Source organism: Hyperolius riggenbachi, chromosome 5, assembly GCF_040937935.1.
Source record: "Hyperolius riggenbachi isolate aHypRig1 chromosome 5, aHypRig1.pri, whole genome shotgun sequence".
NCBI lineage: Eukaryota > Metazoa > Chordata > Amphibia > Anura > Hyperoliidae > Hyperolius > Hyperolius riggenbachi.
Genome location: NC_090650.1, coordinates 357,347,876 through 357,374,339, shown reverse-complemented (window position 1 = coordinate 357,374,339; position 26,464 = coordinate 357,347,876). Strand labels below are relative to the sequence as shown.

The window sequence follows — 26,464 nt, the reverse complement described above, 5'->3', positions numbered from 1 at the left end:
GGGACCTTGTGATTTGTAAACAGGTAAAATTACTTATGCACAAAAGCAAATATGGTAACTGAATGGGTAATAAAAAGTAGGACAACACATTTTTATTGAAAGTTATGTCCGAATTAAATTCCACTATAAGGTCCCTGTAGGGAAACCGGTGCTAACATAGCGTAAATCTGTCTTAAAAGTACACAAAGAACCACCCTAGTGCTCGCTGTCAATCACCAGTAGCAAACCCAGGTGAAGCTGCACACAAAACACCACACCAGCTGTACAGGGGGGCTCACCGGATAGTTGCCACCTCACACAACAGGTGGATCTAGCACATGAATAAATTACAATACAAAGGACGAAGGACAGATCCGGTAGGTCACATTCCAGTAATCGCCTGGAACCAGAACCGTCAAGTGCTAAAATATTAGACATGGGAACTAGTAAACAGTAAAGAATAAAGGTCCATAAAGGTGAAAAGGACCAGAGAGTAATGAGGGTGCACAGAAAATATACCCAGAATGTAGACAACCCAGTACCAAGCTGTACAAGCCCAAAGGACACACCAGGGTCTACGCCTAGACTGTGGCTTAGCAGGATGGCCATGCAATCAGTAGTGTTTAAAAGAAAATAAATATGTCAGCCTCCGTTTCCTTCTCAGTTCAGATGTACTTTAAAGCATACCAGAGATTTTACACTGGCACTTATTTATACTTACCTAGTCATAGCTGCTTAACGGAGGGGCTGAGGAGGGAGGCAATGGAGGACACCATGCTCATAGGGCCGGAGAAAGCCCCAAGTAAGTATAAATATAGCGCTACTGAGCTATCGAACCATCTCAGGTTCACTTTAAGCTCTGACACCTAAGGATCTGATACAGATTTCAGGAGACTATAGACACAAACGTTCCGGCACCGTAGATTATGGCCTCTGCCAAACCAACAAGTCCGGATTGCCCATTCAGCTCTCACGATTTTCGCTTACTGTGCATGCACAGAATGCTTCCAGTCACGTGGTTAGAAGGCGTGTGGCTGGCCAGCTTTGTGGGGGTCGCCGCTGCTTGCTTGGACTGACGTCGTAGACACAGGATGACCCCAGGGGGCTGCAAGTATCCCCAGGTAAGTTAACTGATTTTTTATTTAGACTTTAAACTTCCTTTAACCGTTTCCGGATCTTTGGTACGTATATATATATATATATATATATATATATATATATATATATATACGTCCCTGTGTTTTTCCCTAGCAGATCAGGGGCATATACATACACACTGTTTACTTACCGCCACCAATCGAGATTACCGCGCTATTTCCGTTTACCATCGATGCATCCCTTCCGTGATTGAGGTATGAGAATCAGCTGTTCTCAACCCAGATCACCGTGCCTGTTATGAATGGGAGCAAGAAGCAGCTCTCATTCATAACCGCAAGGAAACTGTTACACACACTTTAGTTCCTATCTACTGTAAACAGCAGACGGAACTAAGTGTAGTGGCCAAAAAGTAAAATACACCAAAATAAACCATAACACACTTAAACGTTCAAACTTTTATTAAATGCTTATTTTTTTAACCCCTTCCACCCCTACACCATAGTAAAAAAAAATTATAACATTTAAAAGAAAAAACTACATAAATAGTTACCTTAGGGACTTGTTAAATATGTATGTCATGAGAGTATATTACTGTTGCTTTTGTAAATAAAGGCTTGTAATTATTTTTTAGTATTAAAAAAAAAACCAGCTAAACTGAAAAAATACACCTTTATTTCCAAATAAAATATTATCACCATTCATTGTACTAGGGACACAATTTAAACGTTGTAATAATAGGGACAAATGGGCAAATAAAATGTGTCTGTTTTATTTACAATAGCACATTTTATTTTTAAACTACAATTGCTGAAAGCTGAGAAATTATGCATTTTTGCAATTTTTTTCTACTTCTTCCCTGTAAAATGCATGTAAAATAAAATAATTATTAGCAAAAAGTACTGCCCAGAGAAAGCCTAGTTTGTCCAGCAAAAAAAAAAAATTATATAGATTGTTTCCGTGTGATAAGTAGTGATAAAGTTATGCAAAGTGAATGAATGGGAGGAGCGTCATGTGAAAATTGCTCTTCAAAGGGAAAAAACCTGTGGTAGGGTAGTGGTCAAGTTACTAAGGTCAAAGCAGCAAATTTATCACAACCATTGCAAGAAAAATTGGAGTATCATAAATCTAGTGCAAATCAGGAGCATAGGTGGAGCAGCAGCTTAGAGTGACCAATCAGAATCCTTGGTCTGAACACCTGCTCCAAATATTATACCAGTTCTGCTCCAGTTTTCCTTGGACTGGCTATATCGGTTTCCCATTGTGATTATTTGGTTCAGAAATCAGAGTCAAATATGTATGCCCATTATTATTTTTACTGCTGATTTAATGGACACTTTGAAAAGCTCCATCTTTGCCAGTCTTTCTGTATTGCAGTTGACAATTAGAGATGCTGAACACAAGCTCGGGAATGAACAGAACAAAGCAAGTGGAGAAGAGCAATAAAGAGACAGTGCGGAAGGACAGCTAGGATTTTTAAATTCTTCCATAAATTTTACATGAAGCTTTAGTGGTCTGTGAATTAGACTTGTAAATACCACATCCCACTGTGAAAATGAGAGAAGACTCTGTAAAAATACAATTTTTAACAAGCATGAGATATGTCTCCTGCTGTGCACACATTGGTACAGATACGTAGGCAGGGAAACAGTCAGTATGCTGCTGCTAAGGCTCTCTTGAGCAATTCTCAGGGGATGACCCTTAATAAGTCTGCGGATTTGTCTATTTAACTGCTTATTTTCGCTTCTGTGGACCGGTCTCCCTTCTGCACAACTGCAGGATATATCCATTGTGGTGAATCAGGCACATCTCTTTCTCTGGACAGCATCTCGGGGGGGGGGGGGGGGGGGGGGCATGTAACAGGAAGTGTGCAGTGCTATAAGATGTCACGGAGGCAGAGCAGCTAACTGTAGTGTGACCAAAAGTAGGTTCGCGCTCAATAGCGGGCACTGGGGCTGCCCACTATGGGAACTGCGGCTACCAATAATGGGCAGCCATTTTTGTTGCCAGATCGATCGATTTCCGAGCATTTTCGGTCTGGATAAAAAAATCTAGGTCGATCGGCTGCTAACAGCAGATCGATGGCCCATAGAGTTGCATTGGATCGAATGGTGCAGTAATGCATTTCGATCCATTTTCAATAGATTTCATTCTGAAATCTATTGTAAACCTGTTCCTTGTGTGTTGCACACATCAGATAGATTCCTGTCAGATTTAACCTGACAGGCATCTGACAGAAATCTATCTGGCGGTCGAATCTGTGGCCACATTTAGTGTGAAGGGAACATTAGGCATTAGAAAGGGGTTTCATTAAGAAAGGGGACAGATTAAGACTAGACATCAGGAAGGGGTTCAGACTGGGGGAAGGTTAGGAATATTTACCTGCATTACACTGGCAATGCACGCATTACGTGGTGTGTTATCTGCACAACATATGATACATCACTGATGTAAGTACCAGTAAAATTTCTCTGGACTACCTGCACACAGCAGCTTTTACCACAGTTTGCAGAATATGCCCCATTGCTATTTATTGCCAGTATTGTACTGTTACCCACATATTTGAAAAGAGGACACATTTTAAGCACAGGATATCAGGACATATAACATAGTGTATTTTAACACCCACCTTCCAGCAGGACTGCTGCTGCCTTCATCTGACTCCCGCTGCTCATTCTTGTTTCTAGGTACTGGAGGTTGTATCATTTCAGCAGCTAAAGGGTCAATATCATTGTCTTCACGCCCCACCCATTCTCCAATAACACAGGGCCTTAGAAGGGAGGAGTTAAACGCCCTTGTGTCCTGAGGGGGAAAAATAAGTACATGGTATTTATGAAATAAGCTTTGTACTCACAGGTAAAAAAGGAAGAAAAAAATGAATGTGCACTATTAGAGACATAACATGATGCCTCTAACGTTGAGAAGAACCTCATGTGAGCAGACCAGGATCATCCACAAGGCAACCTAGGCAGATGCTTAGGGCCTAGTGGGTGTCAAGGGGCCCGACTGCCAGCTTCTCACACCTCTGTCACCTCAACTTACTAAAAGGACCATTAAGTGCAATCAAAGGTACTGTCTTCTCTGGAGCCTCAGTTCAGTATTAGATTTTTTAGTTCAGTTAAAGGAGAACTGTAGTGAGAGGTATATGGAGGCTGCCATATTTATTTCCTTTTAAGCAATACCAGTTGCCTGGCAGCCCTGCTGATCTATTTGGCTGAAGAAGTGTCTGAATCACACCAGAAACTAGCATGCAGCTAATCTTGCCATATCTGTCAAAATTGTCAGAAACACCTGATCTGCTGCATGCTTGTTCAGGGTCTAGGGCTGAAAGTATTAGAGGCAGAGGATCAGCCAGGTAACTGGTATGGCTTAAATGGAAATAAATATAGCAGCCTCCATACACCTCTCTCTACAGTTCTCCTTTAAGGTGGCCACACATGATACAATAAAACATTAAATGGCCCCACTTTCTTGATTATAACGATCGATTGCATAGAAAAATTGAAGGGTTCATTTTTTTTCGATTGAAAAATATGATGGAATTTTACAGGAGTATTTTTAAAAATATTTTTTCATAAAATTGAATGATTGTACATTTCTTGATCTATCCAAGCATTTTTTTTTTTAATTTTTTTTTTTTATTTTCAATAATTTTTTTCATAATTGGGGAAAAAAATTGAATAAATGTGTGTGATTCATTTGTCAGATTTATTACAAAAAACAAATTAAAAAAAGGACAATCCAGTGGAAAAAGCGATTCTATTTCTCAAATTAAAAAAAATATTTAATACATATGTATGGCCTCCTTAAGACAAAGCAACTTCATTCTGGTATCAGACCATTTCTTCCAGTATTGTCAGATAGCAAGTCTGAGCCTGACCAGAACCCCAACAGAAAACATTGAATGTCCACAGCTGTCTTATAACATGTATGTTATTTACAGAATGTAGGAAAGAATGGTTATTGTTACCTGTTCAAGGTCATCTGTAACCGCAATACCTGCAGCACAAAAGAAACGTTATAAGTTCTAGAAAACAATTCTATAAGACAGAATGCTTTGAATGCTGTGACACACAGTAGTAGTAATACAATAGCATGAACGTGTAAATTTAAAGCAAAACTTCACTTTAAATGAAAATTGCTACAATTGGCTATTTCAGACAGTGGCGTAATTAAGGAGCTATGGGCCCCGGTGCAAGTTTTAAACTGGGCCCTCCAAGCAATCTATACATAACAATTGATACAGCGCACCAAAACCTGCTGGTTAATGATTACTACTATTCAAAGCAGCTATATAAGTGATTATTACCAGCACAGGACCAATAGAGAGCTAACACTGTGATTGAGGGAGGGCCGCTTGGGGCCCCGATGCAATCGCAACCTCTACACCCCCTATTGCTATGCCACTGATTTCAGGGTTCTACAAAACTGTTTTAGTAATTTGGTGTGGTTAAAAGTGAAAGAGAGACTTAACTAAATGTAACGTAATGAATAATATTGCCTAAATGTGAACGCATTCATTTATAAATTACTGTTGTCAGTGTTTGTCCATTGTAAAATCTGCCCTCTCCTTGATTTACAGGCGGCAACATTTTTACTCCTGTAGATAAGGTTAGGCAACAAAATGGGGGGGGGGAGAGGTTGGTAAGGCTGGAGGTTAGGCCCCCAGGGGGGTTAGGCACCACCAGTGGGGACTTAGGGTTAGGCATCCGTAGAGCAGCAGTTAATAAAGTCACAGCCAAAATTAGGCACAATTGTTATTTATCGTAATATTGATAGCCTTTACGCTATTTAGCAGGCGGCTGTGATTAAGTTGTTATTTATTGTATTATTGTTAGCGGGGATTGGGAGGTCTTAAAGTTAGGCACCACCAGGGGGGTCTTAGAGTTAGGCACCACCAAGGTGGACTTACGGTTAAGCACCACCAGGGGGGGTCTTAGGGTTAGGCACCATTAAGGGGGACAGGATTAGTCACCACCTGGGGAGTCTTAGGGTTATGCACCAATGGGGGGGGGGGGGGGTCTTAGGGTAAGGCACCACCAGAGGAGGGTTCTGTGTGAGAGTAGGGAGAGGTTAGGTTAAAGTCAGGTTAAAGACTATCGGTAAATTTAGATATAATGTAATTCCGCAATTAAATTGTTATTTACCGTTTTTGTGGTTATTGTTATTTAACGTTGCACATAAATTGTTATTTACCATTACTGTTATTAACGTTGCGCCTACATTAGCTTGTGACTTTTCTAAATGTATGCATCGGTAGAGGGAGATTCTGTGTGAGAGTAGAGGCAGAATAAGTCACAGTAAAATATCGGTAAAGATTACCGATATATTAAGTAATCCAAAGGATATAAATACAAGTTCCCATGACTTCTATAAAGCCCTCTATTCTGAGTCAGTGGAGAACTCACCTATGGAAAGGGGGATGGACTGGCTTTCTAGGATCTCATTGCCTACATTATCAGGGGAGGATTTGACAGAATTGAATGCAACAATTACGGAGGAGGAGATCAGCGACACCATCAAACAATTAGCGAAAATCTCCAGGGCCTAATGGATTCACTTTAGAATTCTATAAACTGCTTCGCCAAGAAATTGTACCGTATTTAAAGGGTCTATTTGACGAAATACTCAAAGAGGGTAGTTATCCATCTTTAGCGAATATAGCATATATCAAACTTCTATTAAAACCAGGGAAAGACCCCACGCTGCCGGGATCTTACCGTCCAATATCTCTTATCAATCAAGATTTGAAACTTCTGTCTAAAATAATGGCTGATCGACTAGCGGGCTTACTTCCTAAATTAGTCAGTCCTAATCAAGTAGGCTTTGTAAGAAACCATTCAGCGACAGTCAATATTAGAAAACTACTTATAGTACAGGACCACGTTCGGGCCTACCCCAAATCATGTAAAAATCATGCAATACTTCTTTTGGATGCTGAAAAAGCATTTGATAATGTGAAATGGGGTTGGCTCGATATGGTGCTAGACAGAATGGGACTTCAGGGGGCAATGCGGCGCCTGATTTCAGCAATGCATGAAAACCCAGGAACCCGCATTTATACACCTGGATTTCTCTCACAATGTATTCCTTTAGAAAAGGAAACACGCCAAGGTTGCCCGTTGTCTCCACTTCTTTTTAATCTAGCTCTTGAGCCAATGACAAGACTTCTTACTGTGAGAATCTGCTCAGCTGCCTGTGCAGACAGGCAGCTGTTTGACCACTGTTCAGGTCTGCATTCTGCAGGTCTCTTTAAGAGAGACCTTTTGTCAGTTCTGCAGCTTGCTGCTGAGGAATTTGCATACATTCGTTATGCAAATCCCCTACCTGCCTCCTGTGATGACTGGCAGTATAAAGGTTGGGATTACCCACAGTCCTTGGCTGGTCATTCCTTCAAGGATTTTGTCCTATGTAACACTCCCGGAGGAGTGTCAGCCTTACTCTCTATTTGAAGATCAGCTTAGAGTAATTCCTGGAAAACTGCACTAGGCAGGTTTCCTTAGTGCAGTTAGGATTGCTTATCTGTTTGTTTGTTCTGTTGCCATTGTCCTGTCCCAATGGTGGTCGACAGGAAATGGTTCTGATCTCTGTTCTTGGAGTATAGCTGGTGCAGCGGTTGCTACCAGCTATCTCTTCTGATCTGTCTCCTTGGATCGCGCTAGCCACTTTTCGCTAGCGCTGTGGATCCTTCTGTTCTGTCTCCTTGGATCGCGCTAGCCACTTTTTGCTAGCGCTGTGGATCCTTCTGTTCTGTCTCCTTGGATCGCGCTAGCCACTTTTCGCTACCGCTGTGGATCCTTCTGTTCTGTCTACTGGGATCGCGCTAGCCACTTTCCGCTAGTGCTGTGGATCCTTCTGTTCTGCTACTCTGTACCTGGATCGCGCTAGCCACTTTCGCTAGTGCTGTGGATCCTATCTCTCGCTTGTCCCTGTTTTCGTGTATCTGTCTTGTCTGCTACGAACGCTTGCTGGAGGCTCGGTGAGGTAACCGTTAAGCAAGCGCTCGCGTCCTCTGTTTCATGTTTGTCTGTCAATGGTTAGTTAGGCGTGCTTGTCTCTCTGCTTATCACGTGGAGACCGCGCATAACCGCGTGCACTGTTGCGAATGAGTGCGGTGTTCGCGGTTAGCTAGCGTTTGTTATTTTCCGTATCTCCTCATTGTATTATTTGCTGTGCCTTTGCTAACCTCGTATTCTGTTCTGATCTGCCTTGTGTCACGTCTGGCGATCGCACCTCTCGCGATCGCGTTCCTGTTTCATATCTGCTGTTGTGTGTGCACTGTCGCGGGGTGGCGACTAGGTTGGCGCACACACATACAACCTGTCCCTTTGCTCGTCTCATTCGCAATCGCCTCTCTTGCGATTGCGTTCTGCGCTTCGTACAATTCCTGTCTGGCATTTGTGGAGGTACAGAGGATTGGTTCCTCTGCACTCCCCAGCGCCATCTGCCGACAGGAATTTTCCCTCTACGGGTGCGTAGCACCTTTTGCTGGGTGCCTGCAAATATACGCTTGTGGAGGATTTCCGCCGTGTCAGCGCACGCGTTGTGCGCTGATCACGGAGAAAGTTCCACAATCGTTACACTTACCTCTGAAATTAAAGGGATAGATGTACGGGGAACCTTGATATCACAAGCTATGTTCGCTGATGATGTTTTACTGTTTTTGGATGATCCATTGATTCAAATACCGAAAGTACTAAATTTGATCCCCAAAGTAGGTCAATATAGTGGCTTTAAAATAAATGTATCAAAAAGTGAGCGGATGTTCCTCTCCTCTACACCACTAATAATCGCAAGGGACAATGTTCCAGTGAAGATATGCTCTATGGTCACTTACCTGGGTATAAAAATTCATAAAGAGCCTAGCCGTCTTTATGAAATAAATTACCAGCCACTACTGTCGGATATTAAACGACTGCTCCGCAATTGGGAAAATTTACCAATCAATTTGATGGGAAGGGCAGCTCTCATAAAGTCCGTTAGTTTCGGACGATTACTATATCCTCTCCAGATGCTGCCCCTCTTGTTAAAGCATTCGGACATCAAGGATATTGAAAGAGCCTTCTCAAGATTTTTATGGAAACGGGGTAAAGTAAGAATAGCCCTATCTAAGTTGAAACTCCCAAAAGATTGGGGAGGTTTGGCACTACCAGATGTCAGGCAATACAATTTATCTTGTCTCACTCGATATTTTAGGGACTGGATAAATAAGACTAGTTTTTATTCAAATTATACACTTGAATCGACCTTTGCAGAACCCTGGGATTTAGTAGGCCTTCTACATGCCCCTCTTAAGATGTCTCCTCAAAAAATTAAATTAAGTAGAATCATCAGGGACACGGTGATAACCTAGAGGGAGATACGACATCTTTTTTCCTTGTCTTTTCAGGTGTCTAAATATATGCCTTTATGGGGACATCCAGGTTTTAAAGCTAGTATGGCCCATGAGGGTTTTCTAGACCGGCAAATGAAAGGGGTGAAAAGATTGGGTGACCTTGTTAATTTGAGGGAAGGCAAACTGATGTCTTTCTCAGATATTTGCAAGACGTATGATATTCCCAAACGCCACTTTTTGTATTTTGGCCAACTCCAATCATACATAAGGGAAAAAGGTGATAACCTCGTATTAGTCTCTTCTATAAATGAGTTCGACAGATTTTTGACCCCCATGTCCCCAAGGTTTCCTTGTCTTCTATTTGATCAAGTCTTCAGCAAATAAATATCTTGTCTAAAGCTCTAAATAATTTTACTAAATGGGGAAGGGATATACCAGGAGAACAAGTAGAGTCAAAAATTATTGAGGGTTACCGTATATCTTTCAAATTGATTTCAGGTGAATCGTGGAGGGAATCTCAACTTAAATTGCTACATAGGGCAAAATACGCCTTTAACATTAAATACCGTAATCCTCCTCCTCATTATTCACCGGCCTGCCCAAAATGTAAACACCCGCAGGCAGATTTATTCCATTGTATATAGTCCTGTCCCATAATTCTAACATTTTGGAAAAAGGTAGCTAATTACATTGAACAGATATGCAAGTATAAACCAGAGATGGACTCCTTGCTGTGCCTATTTCATTATGTCCTTACAAAATCACCAGCTTCAGACACGAAACAACAGAAAAATAACTCTCCAAGCAAACTAGCACATCTCGTGCTACTGGCAGCTCGTAAAGTCATATTCAATAAATGGATTTATCCCAGTGCTCCTTCAGTGTGGGATGTGAAAGAAGAGTTACTTCATCTCTTTAGACAGGACAAATTGGAGGCCATGATATATAAAGACAAGAAAACCAAAAGCTTTTTCACAACTTGGAAATAGTTTATCCTGATGTCCTTTTCCCAAAAAGAAATAGATGAAGTAATGACTCCCTTCATAGATACTAAATGGTACCTGGTGGAGAAACTATTAGGCGCACTAAGCAAATTGGAAATACGATGCAGTTAATTTTTTCTTAGTTAAGTCTAAAAAAAAACAGAGATGACTAGGGGGAAAGGGGTGGGGGGGGGGGGGAGGACGGTAGGTCTTTTTTATGTAAAGGCTCAGTGGTTTCTTCTGTTCTGAGATGACAAGACACATTAGATAAATGAGAGAGCAATTGGAATCATATGATTGTATGTCTATTTGCATGTGTAATATGACCACTGTACTATATTCTTTTGAAGAAGTTTTTGTACCTATTGTACATGTTGTGGATGAAAATTTGAAAAGCAAATAAAACATTTTTATACAAAAAAAAAAAAAAAAAAAAAAAAAAGATTAATGATATTCCATAATTAAGTAGTAGAATATTGGTAATGTCACAGATATTCTACTTGCGGCTATATCTGGCACCCTTTCTATGGGTGCCTTTTTTTACATGTACGCGGGCGAGGTTACATAATAATATATATATATATATATATATATATATATATATATATATATATATATATATATTTATTTTATTTTATTTTTTTTTCTGATGAGAAAACCAGGATAATTAGCATATATGTGGTTGCCCTGAAGAATCTACTACATTCTACTACATGGCACTGCAGTTTATCTTTAATGTGCAACTAGTTATGAATCTCCAAAACTGAGTGAAGCTAAAATTGCACTTCTTCGCAAGACTGGAACATGTGCCTGCCTAGATTCTTGCTGCAGGAGTAATTCCCTGCTGTTATACAAAAGGATTTTTGAGCTGAGAAGAGTTCAGGTAGTAATGTAACACTGATCATGACCTCTAATTCAACAAGACTGCCTTTAGAATTTGCTCTGCTTCTATCCATTTTATTTCTTGCTTAAATTGTTTTTTAACAATCACTGCAAACATATGAGCACAAAAAAAACCATTGGCAAAGCTTAAGCAAACATAAAAAAACACCAGTTTAACCAGTTGTTCATTACATCCTGAATTCCCTCTTGTGCCCAGCATGCCATCTGAAATTTCATATCAGGGTGAGGGCAAAACTCTACAGGCAACTGAATTGAACAATGGCTTAGACGTTCTTTCTGTACAACACCCATGGAAATGGGTGACATCTCTTGAGCTAGTTGGGAAATTAGCATTTGACAACTGCATGGTAAAAAAAAACACAAAAAAAAACACACTATGTTCCTTTGAAGGTTCTTATTTATACAGGCCATGGTATAACTGCTCTAATATATTAGGTATGGTGCTATAAATTCTAAGAACAGACTTCAGTTTATAAATGGGACCTGCAATAGGCTCTGAAATGGTGAATGGGCTTGCTTTCACCTTCCCTTGGAGCCTTATCATGCGATTACATCAATAGGGAGCTACACCACACTGTGCTCTACCAGCTGTTAGGAATTTGTTTGATAAACAGGAAACAGAAGAGAATCCTCTGTGTGACAGCTGCACTGATTTTAAGCAGAAGAACTGTGCAGCTGTTAGACCGAACTGTTTCTGAAATAAACATATAATATGGCTGCTTACATAAATTAGTATACTGTAACCTGAAGAGGCATTGCGATTATACACAAATTACATTGGGGACAAAGATGGACAGGATAGCTACAAGGGGAATATCTACTAAAGTTAATCTATAACTACCAAATATCACATGCTCAGTTTATAACATGTTCTTGTTTCAGATACCAGTTGTAAATCAGAATGCTTGTGGTGCTGCTAAATGGGAATCCTTTAATAAATTATTGTTAGTGCAAATAACAAAACAAAAGTATTTGTGTCTTCTCCTCTGAGCCTCTACTTTGTCTCAGGGGAGTAGCAAATGGGATGCATAGGTTGCAGCAGCATATGGACCCCTGGACCAGATGCCCACCAGGGGCACTCCTCCGATAGGTGTTTTAGCTCTTCATTGGTAATGGTAAGGATCACCTCTATGGGCATCCATACAAAAGCAACCCCAGGAAATTTGGGCGCAGGGCAAAACGAAAAAAATTAATTCACCCTGCTCCTGCAAAAGTCCAGGCGGCATTAATTACTATTCTCCCTCCAGACCACCTTGGGGAAAGACATAATTCGGTGCCAACTATTGAGCACCTCCTATTGAATCACCATATCGCAATATCAAAGAAATGTAGAGAGGAGAGTCTTAAGATACAATGCAGTAGGTTGAAGGGGAGGAGTCAGGAGGATGCCATTTGTAGCTGAAGCCACTCTGGGAGGCCTCAACTTCATGGATGTTGGAGTCCCATGACTGCAAAGTTAAAGACCCTCAGAAGTGAGTATGAGAGGGTTGAGAAGGTGGGTAGGTTCACAAATAGGTTCCTTGATGGGAAGGGTGAATATAACAAAATCATGGCTTTAAAAGATTAGAAATGGTTTAGAGTAAAAATGATGCAATTAAAAAAAAAGGAAAAAAAAGGGGGGTGTCGGAGTTAGTGAAATGAAACTTCCACTGACTTGGCTGAAGGCAAGTTACACATGTGATACACTATATACAAATATTATGTAATATCTTGGGGCACTTTAAACACTGCATGGATTGTATGCAATTTGTAGCAGACATTTTTGGGAATTGAAAATGACAGCCTATTATCTTGTCATAGTGAGCCTGTGCTGTACAGGATCACATACAGTATATACAGCCAGTATAGAAAAAATAGCTGAATACCTGATTGCAGGGTTGGACTGGGCCACAGTAGTACAGTTTTTTCTCTCGGTGGGCCCCCTCCAGGTCTCTGGTGCCCCCCCCCCCCCCTCCTTGTCTGACAGAGCTCCAGCACAAAAATTCTCTTCTCAGTGCTGTAATCACTCATGCTGAGAGCAGTTGCGTAGCTAAGGAGCTGTGGGCCCCGTTGCAAGTTTTACAATGGGGCCCCCTAAGCACTCTATACATAACAATTGATACAGTGCACCAAAACCTGCCAAGGACAACCACAGTGTCAGAGGTGCAAGAAGAGGATGGGGAACAGTTTGTTAATGATTACCACTATTCAAAGTATTTATAAAAGTGATTATTACCAGCACAGGACCAATAGAGAGCTAATACTGTAGTTGAGGGAGGGCCCCTTTTGCCCAAGGGCCCCGATGCGGTTGCAACCTCTGCGGTCGCAACCTCTGCAAAGTAGGACATTACTTTATATTGAAGGAGGGGACTCTTCGCAAAGTTTTGCTGGGCAGCAGTGCCTCTGAATTACAATGCTGCTAAGATCGTGTACATTTGGCCCTGTCCATAATACATCATGACCACGCCCACCTTCTGGCGCATGGTCACACCCTTTTTTCACCGCAATCATGGGATGTGTGGGCCCCAGGTTCAAATTTCTTTGGTGGGCCCCCAGTGTCCCAGACCGACCCTGCCTGATTGACTATGTTCATACTGAAAATACCAGCGAGCCATAACCAATGTACCTTGTAGTTGAGGGGAAAGTCAACTAAACTTCAACATTGCATGACTGATGAACACCACAATGGTAGCACAGACACAAAATGGACACATTGTAATCATTATATGTTGGCAGTACTTACTACGTGACAGGTTCTCCAAGGCTTTCCCCAGCTTTTTACTTTCTTGAAGTATGTGGTTTAATTCATCGAAATCATGACTGTCTGGTTTTGTCCGCCAGTCCCATTGGGGGTGTTCAATGGATCTGGGCACTGGAAAATAAAATAATTAAAAACAAAAAATCCTCATCAGTCTGCAGTCCATAAAGGAGAATTTCTCTTATACCAAGTTGAAAGCATGTATAAAAACTTTATACGTAGTCAGTAAGGCACGGTTCATATTGCCTTTTTGAGCCAAAAGGATCCGGTAAGCGGATCTGGTCTCCGCTTCACCGGATCCGGATGGCTCTGTGCACACTGCAGAATGGAAGTGGAAACGGATCTGATTAATGATTGATCGGATCAGTTTTCACTCAAATTTCGCCCCAAATACATACCTAATGTTCTGTAGCAGCCGGCAATAGAGGTTTCCTCTTCTTCCGCTGTGACCACACAGCGCGGAAGCCTCTACCACAGGCTGCTACAGAACATTAGGTATGTATTTTACCCTCCCTCATCCACCTGCCCGGCTGCTGCACCCTCCCTCACCCTCCCGTCGCTCAGGTTCGCGTCGGCACATGCCCCCATCCCCAGTGGAACAGTCTGTTTATTCACTAGTGTGAAGAAATGTTTTGTTTTCCATTGCCCCAATGCAAAAGCAATTAGGGCCTGCAGCAAAACATAACCGGAACTCAGTAGTTTCTGCATCAAATCTGAAACACAGGTATCCATCCACTGATCAGGGTGGTGCTTAGTCTCTGATAATGTGTTCAAGAAAAACAGAAGCCCAGCTGACGCTGCCCTGGCAGAGAACTTTCTAGTGGGTGTACAAGACTCTAGGGTGGCGGGAGTGGAGTTTTCTTCATGCTTAGGACTGCCTAAGATGTCAGTCAAAGCAATAAGGCGGAAGTTACAGGGGTGCATCAATAGTTCCCCCGACCTTGCAATCACAGGGAGGGTGAAAGAGGCAGGGGCTAAAGGGGCCAGCTCCTGTTATGAGGCGTAAAGCATTGGAGCTTCATACATTTCCTGCTTCCAGCGGAGTGACAGATTCTCACGCCTCTCTTCACTGAAGCCAATGCCTTGTACAGTCTATCTCCTTACAGCTTCTGATGCATGTCAAAAAGAAGAGATGGTGAGCACCTGTCGCCTGTCCATTGCACTATATCAGGGGGAAGGCGTGAGGAATTGTCTTTGGGAGGGATGAGCACACAAGCTACCGTCGTGTACTGACCTCTTGGGTGAGGCAGGATTTTGCTGAGAGGACCGTCAAGTTCTAGTCGAGTGCTGTAATAACAGCGCAGGAGATATGGGCGCAGATGGCGCCACCATAGACAGTCATAGGAATTACGGCTATAGCGACGCACAGTAAGTGACTTTAGCGCCGTTAGAAGTCGGCGCTGAAGTTACTTTTAAAACACAGCAATAGCTGGAAGCCGAATTACATCATTCCACACCATCCACGCCGACCTGGAGGGGGAATAGTAATTAACGCCGCAGGAGCAGGGTTAGCCATATAGCGGCTACATCCTGCGCCCAAGTCTCCCGGCAGCATAGGTATGCAGTCTAGTTTATTATGTGTAGTGATACTGTATGTGTACTATGGATAATTAATAAAACAATAGTAGCAAAGAAAAGAGTCTCATATTTTTATTTTCAGTAATAGCTTTTTTTTAATAACATTGCATCATTCTGTCATATTTGCAGTTTAGAAACCACACTCTGGTCCATATGTAATTCACTTTTTCTCCTGAGTTTTCTCCTAGGTGATATTTTTATACCTTGTCATGAAATGCTTTTTAAACCTCAAGCAAGCAAGAAAATACTCAAAATAATTTTACTAATACTTTTTCAACAAATTTTGGGTACTTTTTTAATTGTAAAAACCTGAAAAGTTATCTTAAAGAGAAGATGAAAATGATCTCCTAGGAGATAACTCAGAAGAAAAAGTTATTTGCATATGGGCCCCTGTCTTTTAAGCTATAAAACAGCGCAGAAATAATGACCCTTTAAACTTTCCTGCAGTAAAACCTTATCTCAAGCGGTTTCTCACAGTTTCGTTGATGTACAAGTGATTCAGAAAACAGGACTGTATTCCACCAAGTTGGGTCAAACAGCTAAGAGAAGCTCTTTTGCATAGATAACGGACGTTTGTTTTTTTTTAAACTCTTCCTGTACTAGAAACCAATATGAGACTCTTTTCTTTGCTACTAATGTTCTATTTCTTAGCTGTGCTACACATACAATTCACTATCACATTCGTTTGTTTTCACTTCAGGTTTGCTTTAAAGAGAATCTGTACTTTGAAATTCTTGCAAAAAAAAACATACCATTCTCTTCATTATGTTCTCCTGGGCCCCTCTGTGCTGTTTCTGCCACTCCCTGCTGCAATCCTGGCTTGTAATTGCCAGTTTTAGGCAGCGTTTACAAACAAAAGCCATGGCTGCTAACCAGAGTGTGATAGGCTGAGAGGAGAGCTTGGAGAGGGTGTGTAAAGCTTCTGCCTATCACAAAGCAGTGCTGCACATTCCACACATTCCAGCCTTAGCCCGACAGACACGACAGAGGAAAGAAGATAAGATTTATTACAGAGACAGTGCAACTAGAAAAGGCTGCAGTAAGCCAGAGCACATTAGAACAGGTATAGGAACTTATAGGATAGAAGAAATAAGGCTCAACATTTTGTTACAGAGTCTCTTTAAGATTGTTCGGCACAACCCACCCGTTACATATATGAATTATCTATACAACATAGGTAATATTGCATGCTGACCAGATCAAAACATGGTTTCTGGTACTACACCAATTAAATACTCAAAACAGGATTTTTGGAAACCATACATATAGAACATTTATTCAGTGCAGTGGACCTGAACTCTTGCACAGGACAGGTGGAAACCATCTAGAAATGCACCCTGTATTTAGAGAGTTTAGCCTGTCTAATTCCCCTTTATCTGTGACTAAGCATAAATTTGTAATTTAATCCCTCAGCTATAATAGCTGACTGCCATGGCAGAGAGCTAACTGGTAAACACAGGATGAATAGGTCCGTTTCCATGAAAGCAGGAAGTAGATACACTGCAGATTTATTGCAGGATTGGTATCGGCTGTAACAAAGAAATGTTTTTCTTTAAAGGTTAATATGCTGTTCCTTATCTTTTACAGCATAGAGAACGTTCGGAGTTCAGGTCCGCTTTGAGCTCCCCCCATAGCCTTTCCCTACAAACAAGCTTAGGCAACCGTAAGAAGCTTTATGTGGGTGTTGCTCCTGTTACCACAATCAGCTCTCTCTTATAAATATATTAATGATCTCCATCATCAGAAACACGATAATCCTGGTGTAATCCACAGCTAATTTAGTTACTGGAAGCTTGAAGTGTGTGCCAACTGGGAAAACTTCACTAAGTGGTAGGCTGGGATCCAGACAAAGCTCAGTCACTGATTGTAGCGCGGATAATACCAGATGTCTCCTCATTGCAGTGTAATCACCTGTATCTGCTCAGAATGTCAGTGTTATTTCAATAGCCTTCGCATTATCTTTCTTTTTCTTTTTTTTTCCCTTTCCTTTCGCATTATCTTTCTGCAACCGCATTATATAGACACGAGACACAGAACATTTATATTGCGCTTTTCTCCTGACAGGAATCAAAGTGCCAGAGCTGCAGCCACTAGGGCGCACGCTATAGGCAGTAGCAGTGTTAGGAAGTCCTGCCCAAGGACTCCTCACTGAAAAGATGCTGGCTTACTGAACAGGAAGAGCCAGGATTTTAACCTAGGTTTCCTGTGTCAGAGGCCGAGCCCTTAACCAGTACACTTTAACCTCCCTGGCAGTAGCCCCCCGAGCTACACTCGGACTGGCCGCCGGGAGCTCAATGGAGGGCAGTGGCGCACCGCGGGCATTTTTAACTCACCTCCCGGGGATCCAGACACAGGCAGCCATTCTTCTTCCTCCCCACGGAGGCTCTGAATTACTCTGGTGAGATCGCCGTCAGTGATCTCACTACAGAGTTACAGCACCACTCGGAGAACGGAGGGAAAATTGCAGCGCTGGTTTCCAGGGAGGTGAGTAAGTGGCGGGGCTACTGCAGGCTTTCTGGCGGCATGTTTTTTCCTGGTTTTAGGGTGTGAAATGTTTCCGAAAAGACCCTAAAATCTGGAAATAATCATACCGCCAGGTAGGTTAAATAAAATTTGAGAGCAAGCTGGAATTATTAAACGCCCAGAGAGGCTGAAGTCGACTTACATGAAGGCATATGGCACATGCCTGGAAAGAAGATACATTGCTTACATGCATTTCCCAAGCACTTACATGTTCTGTCAGATAACCTCTGATCATTATTTATTTTTTTACCATATGCTCAGTTTGTGTTGGCCATATTTGTGACAGATATATATATATATGAGGTGTGGCGCATTTTAACTAGCAAACCCAATTCTGTACAGAATCCCCCCCTCAGTTGGTGTAAGCAACCCTTGATAAACTCCCCCCTCCCTGCATGGCTGCTTAAAGAGGAACTCCAGTGAAAATAATGTAATAAAAAAAGTGCTTTATTTTTACAGTAAGGGCCTGTTCAGACTATATGCGTATGAAGAATGCGTTTAAAATCAAAGAAACGCAAGTTGAAAAACGCATGCGTTTTTCTTGCGTTCTAATGCGTATTCTATTGCGTTTTGCACACACACGTGACCCAGGGGAAAAAAAATAATTATGGGAACCGCAGAGGAAAACGGACGCTAAAAACGCAATAGTACACGTTTTTGATACGCGTCCATAGACTTTCATTGCGTCCGTTTCTATGCGTCACGCACAGAAACGGACGCACAGAACTGCGTGCAGCAATGCGGATGAGAAACGTATGCGTCTCATACGCATACATGTGAACTAGCCCATTCAAAAGCATTAGGAGCCGTTTCTATGCGTTTTTGGTACCAGTACGCGTTCCATGAAAACGGCTAGGAACGCATATAGTCTGAACAGGCCCTTATTATGTATAAATGATTTAGTCAGTATTTGCCCATTGTAAAATCTTTCCTCTCCCTGATTTACATTCTGACATTACATGGTGACATTTTTACTATTGGCAGGTGATGTTAGCTGCTGCATGCTTTTTTGGCAGTATTTCCCACAATGCAACAAGGTTCACAGTCAGAAAGCTTCCAGGAGTACCACAGTCCTCAGAGCTTCTTGTGGGAGGGGTTTCCCCACAATATCAGTCATACAGCACCCCCTGATGGTCTGTTTGTGAAAAGGAAAAGATTTCTCATGTAAAAGGGGGTATCAGCTACTGTTTGGGATAAAGTTCAATTCTTAGTCGGAGTTTCTCTTTAAGTGTGTGTGACGGTGGGTGGCGTCACTGTGCAGCTTTTAGTGTGAATGGTTGTATGGCTGTTGTGGTCGGAGCAGCCTTTAAAGTGGATGCTTGAATGCTGTGGGTGAGTGAAGGGTTTAGTGTGAGCAGGGGGCAGTGCAGCCTTTAGTGTTGACGGCAGTGAAGATTTAGTGTGGGCGGGGTGTGTGTTAGGTGGGCGGCAGCTTACTCTGGATTTGGGGAGTGTGGTATGCACGCCATGGTATGGACTCAGTTAATGAGCGCACACAGCTGTGTCACTTATATGCGCACGCAGAAGCTGTGGCACGTTGTGCATATTACAACTGCCTTTTAGAAATATAGATAGCAGATGTCATTCTACCATATGTAATTCTTGATCAGTTAAAGCATCATCCTTCATGTAAGGAAGCTGTGAATGCTGAATTCCGTTTTCGGGTGACAAGCATGGTACAACAATAGCGCATGGCACATCACACAGGGGATTTTTCTTCACACGCTGTCATAAGGAGTAACTGCAGCATCTGAAACTGACAGTTTCCTTTATGGCTTTGTCACACTCAGAATTATATCCAGAGTCAAAAGACAGAGCGATCTCTCATCACAGAGGAGATTAGAAGTGTCACTTTGCAGAGCGTCTCTATTCCACACTCTGGAAGAAAATAACACGCACCTGTCATGATAGATCATAAAATAATAAGAGAGAAGGACATGAGAGGAACAATCCCTAGCGATGATAGTGGAGGACCAGAAATCAGGACAATATAAGACAATGATAGTAAGGATGAATTAACATTATTATTGTATTTATAAAGCGCCAATGTATTATGCAGCGCTGCACAAAAAACAAGATCGTGCAAATGGGTAACAGTAGTTCGAGGTCTTTGGTAAAAATGGATAGAGTCTGATCAAACTGGAAACAATAGTGGGGAGAGCCCTGCCAGAAGCTTACAATCTGAAGGGTGAGGGTAGAGACACAATAGGTGCCCAGCAGAACATATTATTGTACTGATATGGAAGGGGGGGCAGGGAGCATGAAAAGTTGAGTCTGAAGGAATTAAAGGTGGGGGCGAGTATGATGGCTGGTGGGAAAGAGTTCCAGAGAGTGGGGGCAGCCTTAGTGAGGTCCTGAAATCACGCAAGAGTAAGAAGTGCGGAGTGCGAACAGGCGCAGGATGATGGAATATTGGAGGGAGCAGGCCGGAATGTGCCTGTGGACAATATAAGAGATGTAGATCGGGCAGGTCCTGTGCACTGCTTTGTCGGACAAGCACAGAAATTTGAAGTTGATCCTGAAGCGGATGGGGAGCCAGTGGAGGGCTTTACAAAGGGGAGGCGCTGTGATTGGAGGAGTTGATCAGTCTGGCTGCTGCATTCATTACTGACTTGAAGGAGGGCAATACGGTTTGGGGGAAGCCATAGCACGAGCGCGTCCTCCACCCCACGTGGATTCTCAAGGCTGGCGTTCCATAGCAGCTCGCAGTGACCGGTCCTGCCATATGCCAAGTATCCTGCTATCTTTGCAGTGAATGGAGCAACATCTATTCGGGACTGTACACAGGATTGGTGAGATCACCCCAGCTGCAGTCCATTCCATTACTGTATGGGAACTTCGTTATAATCCAGGCATCATCTGGCCAGCTGCTATTGCTATTATGCCCCATGAGAGTGTTTGTAGGTGGCCACACGTGTGTGAGTAAGAGTTGTTGCCGGCTTAGCTTATACCATGCTGCGCAGCAGGTTAGTCTAGCTTGCCTTTGCACTCGGTCTTTTGGCTCTGCAGTGTGTTTTTACTTCATGGCAGGAATTTTTGCATGCGACTACCATTCATGTGTTTGTCTTTTGATATTTCATATTTATAATAAACTTACTTACCAGTTTTGAGTACAGAACCTTGTTTACCTTATTATTTTTTACTCATGGTTTGGGGGAAGGCCTGATAAAAGAGAATTGCAATAGTCAAGGTGGGAGATGACAAGGATATGGATGAGGAGTTTGGTGGTATCAGGGGACAAGTAGGAGTGGATCCTGGAGTAGAGTTGGGCCGAACCTCCGATTTTAGGTTCGCGAACCCTGTTCGCGAACTTTCGCAAAAGGTTTGGTTCACGAAAAAGTTCGCGAACCGCAATAGACTTCAATGGGGAGGCGAACTTTCAAAGTTTTAAAACATTCTATCAGCTGGAAAAATGATAGAAAACATGTTTCAAAAGCTCTAATACCTGGAGCAACACCTAATTGAGTGAAATACACATCACTGCTGGAGGACCCACCCTCCCTCCTCCAAGCAAGGTCCTTTATACCATTTGCCTACCTACACTAATTAGTTATGGGACAGCTGCTACACACTCTGCTAGGGAGATTTTCTCCTCCCTTCTACCTATTCCCTCCTCCCTCCTACCGGAGGGAGGAGGGTCTCTTCTGCCAGGGAATTATACTATTTTAAAAACCAGTATACATCATACCATAGCTGGGAATACATACATGAGTATACATCATAATATAGCTGGGGATACATACATGAGTATACATCATACCATAGCTGGGAATCGAACCCAGATCTCACTGTGTGGTGGGCACGTCACCCTAAGCACTGTACCACTACAGAAGTAAGTGAAGCTTGCCTAAAATTTAACATTTATGCTCAATGCAATACAACCATTAGGTTGCTTAAATGAGAACTGTAGTGAGAGGTATATGGAGGCTGCCATATTGATTTCCTTTTAAGCTATACCAGTTGCCTGGCAGCCCTGCTGATCTATTTGGCTGCAGTAGTGTGAATCACACCAGAAACAAGCATGCAGCTAATCTTGTCAGATCTTACAAAAATGTCAAACACCAGATCATACCATAGCTGGGAATCGAACCCAGATCTCACTGTGTGGTGGGCATGTCACCCTAAGCACTGTACCACTACAGAAGTAAGTGAAGCTTGCCTAAAATTTAACATTTATGCTCCATGCAATAGAACCATTAGGTTGCTTAAAGGAGAACTGTAGTGAAAGGTATATGGAGGCTACCATATTGATTTCCTTTTAACCACTTGAGGACCCACCCTTTACCCCCCCTTAAGGACCAGCGCTGTCTTAGCTGATCTGTGCTGGGTGGGCTCTGCAGCCCCCAGCACAGATCAGCGTGCAGGCAGAGCGACCAGATCGCCCCCCTTTTTTCCCCACTAGGGGGATGATGTGCTGGGGGGGTCTGATTGCTCCTGCCTGCCGGGTGTTGCGGGGGGGGGCACCTCAAAGCCCCCCTCCGCGGCGAAATCCTCCCCCTTCCTCTCCTACCTGGCCCCCCCTGGAGATCCGGGCTGCACAGGACGCTATCCGTCCTGTGCAGCCAGTGACAGGCTGTCTCCTGTCACATGGCGGCGATCCCCGGCCGCTGATTGGCCGGGGATCACCGATCTGCCTTACGGCGCTGCTGCGCAGCAGCGCCGTACAATGTAAACAAAGCGGATTATTTCCGCTTGTGTTTACATTTAGCCTGCGAGCCGCCATCGGCAGCCCGCAGGCTATTCACGGAGCCCCCCGCCGTGAATTGACAGGAAGCAGCCGCTCGCACGAGCGGCTGCTTCCTGATTAATCAGCCTGCAGCTGGCGACGCAATACTGCGTCGCTGGTCCTGCAGCTGCCACTTTGCCGACGCACGGTATAAGCGTGCGGTCGGCAAGTGGTTAAGCAATACCAGTTACCTGGCTATCCTGCAGATCCTCTGCCTCCAATACTTTTAGCCCTAGACCCTGAACAAGCATGCAGCAGATCTGGTGTTTGACATTTTTGTAAGATCTGACAAGATTAGCTGCATGCTTGTTTCTGGTGTGATTCACACTACAGTGGCTGGATAGTGTACTGGTTAAGGGCTCTGCCTTTGACATGGGAGACCAGGGTTTGAATCCTGGCTAGGTCAAGTACCTATTCAGTAAGGAGATCAAGGCAAGACTCCCTAACACTGCAGGGTGGCCTCTTGAGCTCGCCCCTGTGGCTGCAGCTCTTGAGCGCTTTGAGTCTGACAGGAGAAAAGCGCTATACAAATGTTTGGATTATTATTACTGCAGCCAAAGTTTCCTTAAAAGGAAATCAATATGGCAGCCTCCATATACCTCTCACTACAGTTCTCCTTTAAGCAACCTAATGGTTCTATTGCGTTGAGCATAAATGTTAAATTTTAGGCAAGCTTCACTTACTTCTGTAGTGGTACAGTGCTTAGGGTGACGTGCCCACCACACAGTGAGATCTGGGTTCGATTCCCAGCTATGGTATGATCTGGTGTTTGACATTTTTGTAAGATCTGACAAGATTAGCTGCATGCTTGTTTCTGGTGTGATTCACACTACTGCAGCCAAATAGATCAGCAGGGCTGCCAGGCAACTGGTATAGCTTAAAAGGAAATCAATATGGCAGCCTCCATATACCTCTCACTACAGTTCTCCTTTAAGCAACCTAATGGTTCTATTGCGTTGAGCATAAATGTTAAATTTTAGGCAAGCTTCACTTACTTCTGTAGTGGTACAGTGCTACGGCTATGGTATGATGTATACTGGTTTTTAAAATAGTATAATTCCCTGGCAGAAGAGACCCTCCTCCCTCCGGTAGGAGGGAATAGGTAGAAGGGTAGAAGGGAGGAGGGAGAAGGGAGGAGGGAGGAGGGAGGAGGGAGGCCAATTAAAATCTCCCTAGCAGAGTGTGTAGCAGCTGTCCCATAACTAATTAGTGTAGGCAGACAACTGAGTCAAATGGTATAAAAGGACCTAGCTTGGAGGGAGGGTGGGTGGGGTCTTAAGCAGTGTGTTTCACAATAACATGTCTGCTGACAGTAAAATGGAGGCGAAAATTTTTGCTTAATACAGCTTTATGGGGCGAATCGAACTTCCGCAAAAGTTCGCCTGATGCAGGCGAACGCGAACCCCCAAAGTTCGCCTGGAACCGTTCGCCGGCGAACCGTTCGGCCCAACTCTATCCTGGAGATGTTGCAGAGATGGAAGTGTAATACTTCTGAACACTTATATTGTAAAGAAATCCTCCAGACACCAATCACGTTCTTCTGAGAACCAGAGACAAGAATTTAAGCCAAGTTCCAGAACAACTCACATTCTTCACACTTCTCCAGCTTGGGAGATTCTCAGTAAAGCAGGTCAAATATATTAAAAACACAGCTAAGTATGATGACTTGTTTACCAACTTTATTCACATAACGTTTTATGATTTCACTTATTTTAGTGGAGGTAGAACTCATCTATAAAAAAAGGAATGATAGCTTCCCTCATTCCACTGTTGTATTATACTTACATGATTTCGATTCTGGGGACGGTGGTGAAATATTACAGACAGCAAGGTCACTTTTTGATTTCTTCGGCTTCTTTGCATTCACTTGCCAGGGTTTATCGTAGCACCTAAAATCTCTCCTGGTTCCTTTGTTCTCTGTGGAAGGTAGAACAGATTAAGTTTTTAAAACAATGCATAATATTTCATACAGTATAAAGCTCATCTTAGCCAACATCCATCTCTCTAGTAAACAAGGATAAAATATGGCTGTAAGATGGCTGATAGACTAACCGAACCTTCAGACAATCTCAACAGAAGTCTAGGAAATGACTCTTTAGCTTGAAGCCTGGTACACACATCCATCCTTCCTTTGAACATAAACTGGCTACATACACAGCTAATACACGATACACAAAGGGCCCAATCCAATTCACTTTTTCTCGTTAGTTTCTCCTAGGAGTTCATTTTTCATATTCTGCTTAGAATACCTTTTCAGCACTCTGCAACTGAAAGTCCAAAAAGGAATTAAAAAAAAAATTGTCAAAAAAAGTATTTTCTTGCTTTCTGGCAAGCCATTTTATGGATGAGAAATAAAAATGTCATATTTGTTTGGAGTTTATTTTGCAAACTCACAAGTTGATGCACAGTTTTTAGACTAACAAGCTTCATATAATATCTACCAATGTAGGGTTATTTCTAGAAAGTGGTAGCATCTTGAGTCGATCATTCTTCTCCAGTATTCCTGATTTTCTCAATCTATCTTTAGCAGCTCACTACTACAGTATCTTCTGAAGAACTTTAATGCAGTAAAAGCTCCATTCATTAGACGGAACCTGTACTGTTTACCTATACTCTGAAAATCCCTGATGCCCTGATAGCCGCAAGCATTAAACTGTAATTGAATTGCAATGAGAGGAGAGGTGTAGTGGAGGACTCCTTATGCAATCATTTCCAGCAATGCCTAATCACCCAGCAATCAAAGGCCTATATTTGCATTAAACATGCGTAAAAATGGTCCATTTATGAATTCACATTTCTTGTAAACATCATTTTCTCATGTAATGAAATTCAGTTAGCGTAATTACTTAATCCAAACTATTCAGCTGGCTGTGTAAGCATATTTAGTTTATTGAATTTTTCACAATTCAATTTGCATACTGAATGTCAAAAATGCAGCATGAAGAGGCGCAAATGTACCATGACCATGTACACTGCTCAGTCACAACATTAAAGCAGAGCTACAGTTACATCTTCCCCTCAGCTCCAAAGACATTAGCCACACATTACAAGTTCTAAGAACACATTCTTGTTGTGCCTGAAAGGGGTAATACTTTCAGTTTCAGCTGCACATGGTAGCCTCATCAGTCACTGAACTGCTGAACCGCAGTACTGAGTTCTCCAGGCTGTCCATTGTTCTATCTATAAGTGCAGAAGTTAAGACTTGAAAGGGCTGTTTCCTGCACAGCACATAGATTTTAACTGCATTTAACATTATTATGCAAGATGGTTGCTTCCACACATAGCTGAATGTAAACAGGGGGAATGGTTACTTTCACACAGATGACATTACTTTGGGCCAAAGGCAGATAGGAGAAATGTATAGTCAATACGAGGTTGGGAATATTGTGTAGGTCCCTCTTGTGCCGATAAAACCCATCAAGGCATAGACCCTACAAGACCTCTGAATATGTTTGGTGGCATGTGGCACCAATATATAAGCAGAAGATGCTTTAAACTGTTTGTTGTGAAGTGAGGCCTCCATGAATCCGACATGGTTTTCAGCTCATCTTGCAGATGCTAGTTTGGATTGAACATAGTGACATTTACACCTGGTACACACTTTC

The 26,464-nt window shown here is 42.6% G+C and overlaps 1 protein-coding gene across 3 annotated transcripts in view; it reads right to left on the bottom strand.

Annotated features, from left to right (window-relative positions):
• C5H8orf34 (chromosome 5 C8orf34 homolog) overlaps positions 1-26,464 on the bottom strand; it is a 245,957-nt gene that overhangs the window by 151,733 nt on the left and 67,760 nt on the right. For all 3 annotated transcript variants that reach the window (XM_068237473.1, XM_068237471.1, XM_068237474.1), the window contains exons 3-6: positions 24,645-24,776; positions 14,018-14,146; positions 5,045-5,073; positions 3,704-3,876 (exon numbers count right to left, since the gene is read on the bottom strand). In XM_068237473.1, coding sequence (XP_068093574.1) covers positions 3,704-3,876; positions 5,045-5,073; positions 14,018-14,146; positions 24,645-24,776 — 463 coding nt within the window. The remainder of the gene's footprint in view (positions 1-3,703; positions 3,877-5,044; positions 5,074-14,017; positions 14,147-24,644; positions 24,777-26,464) is intronic.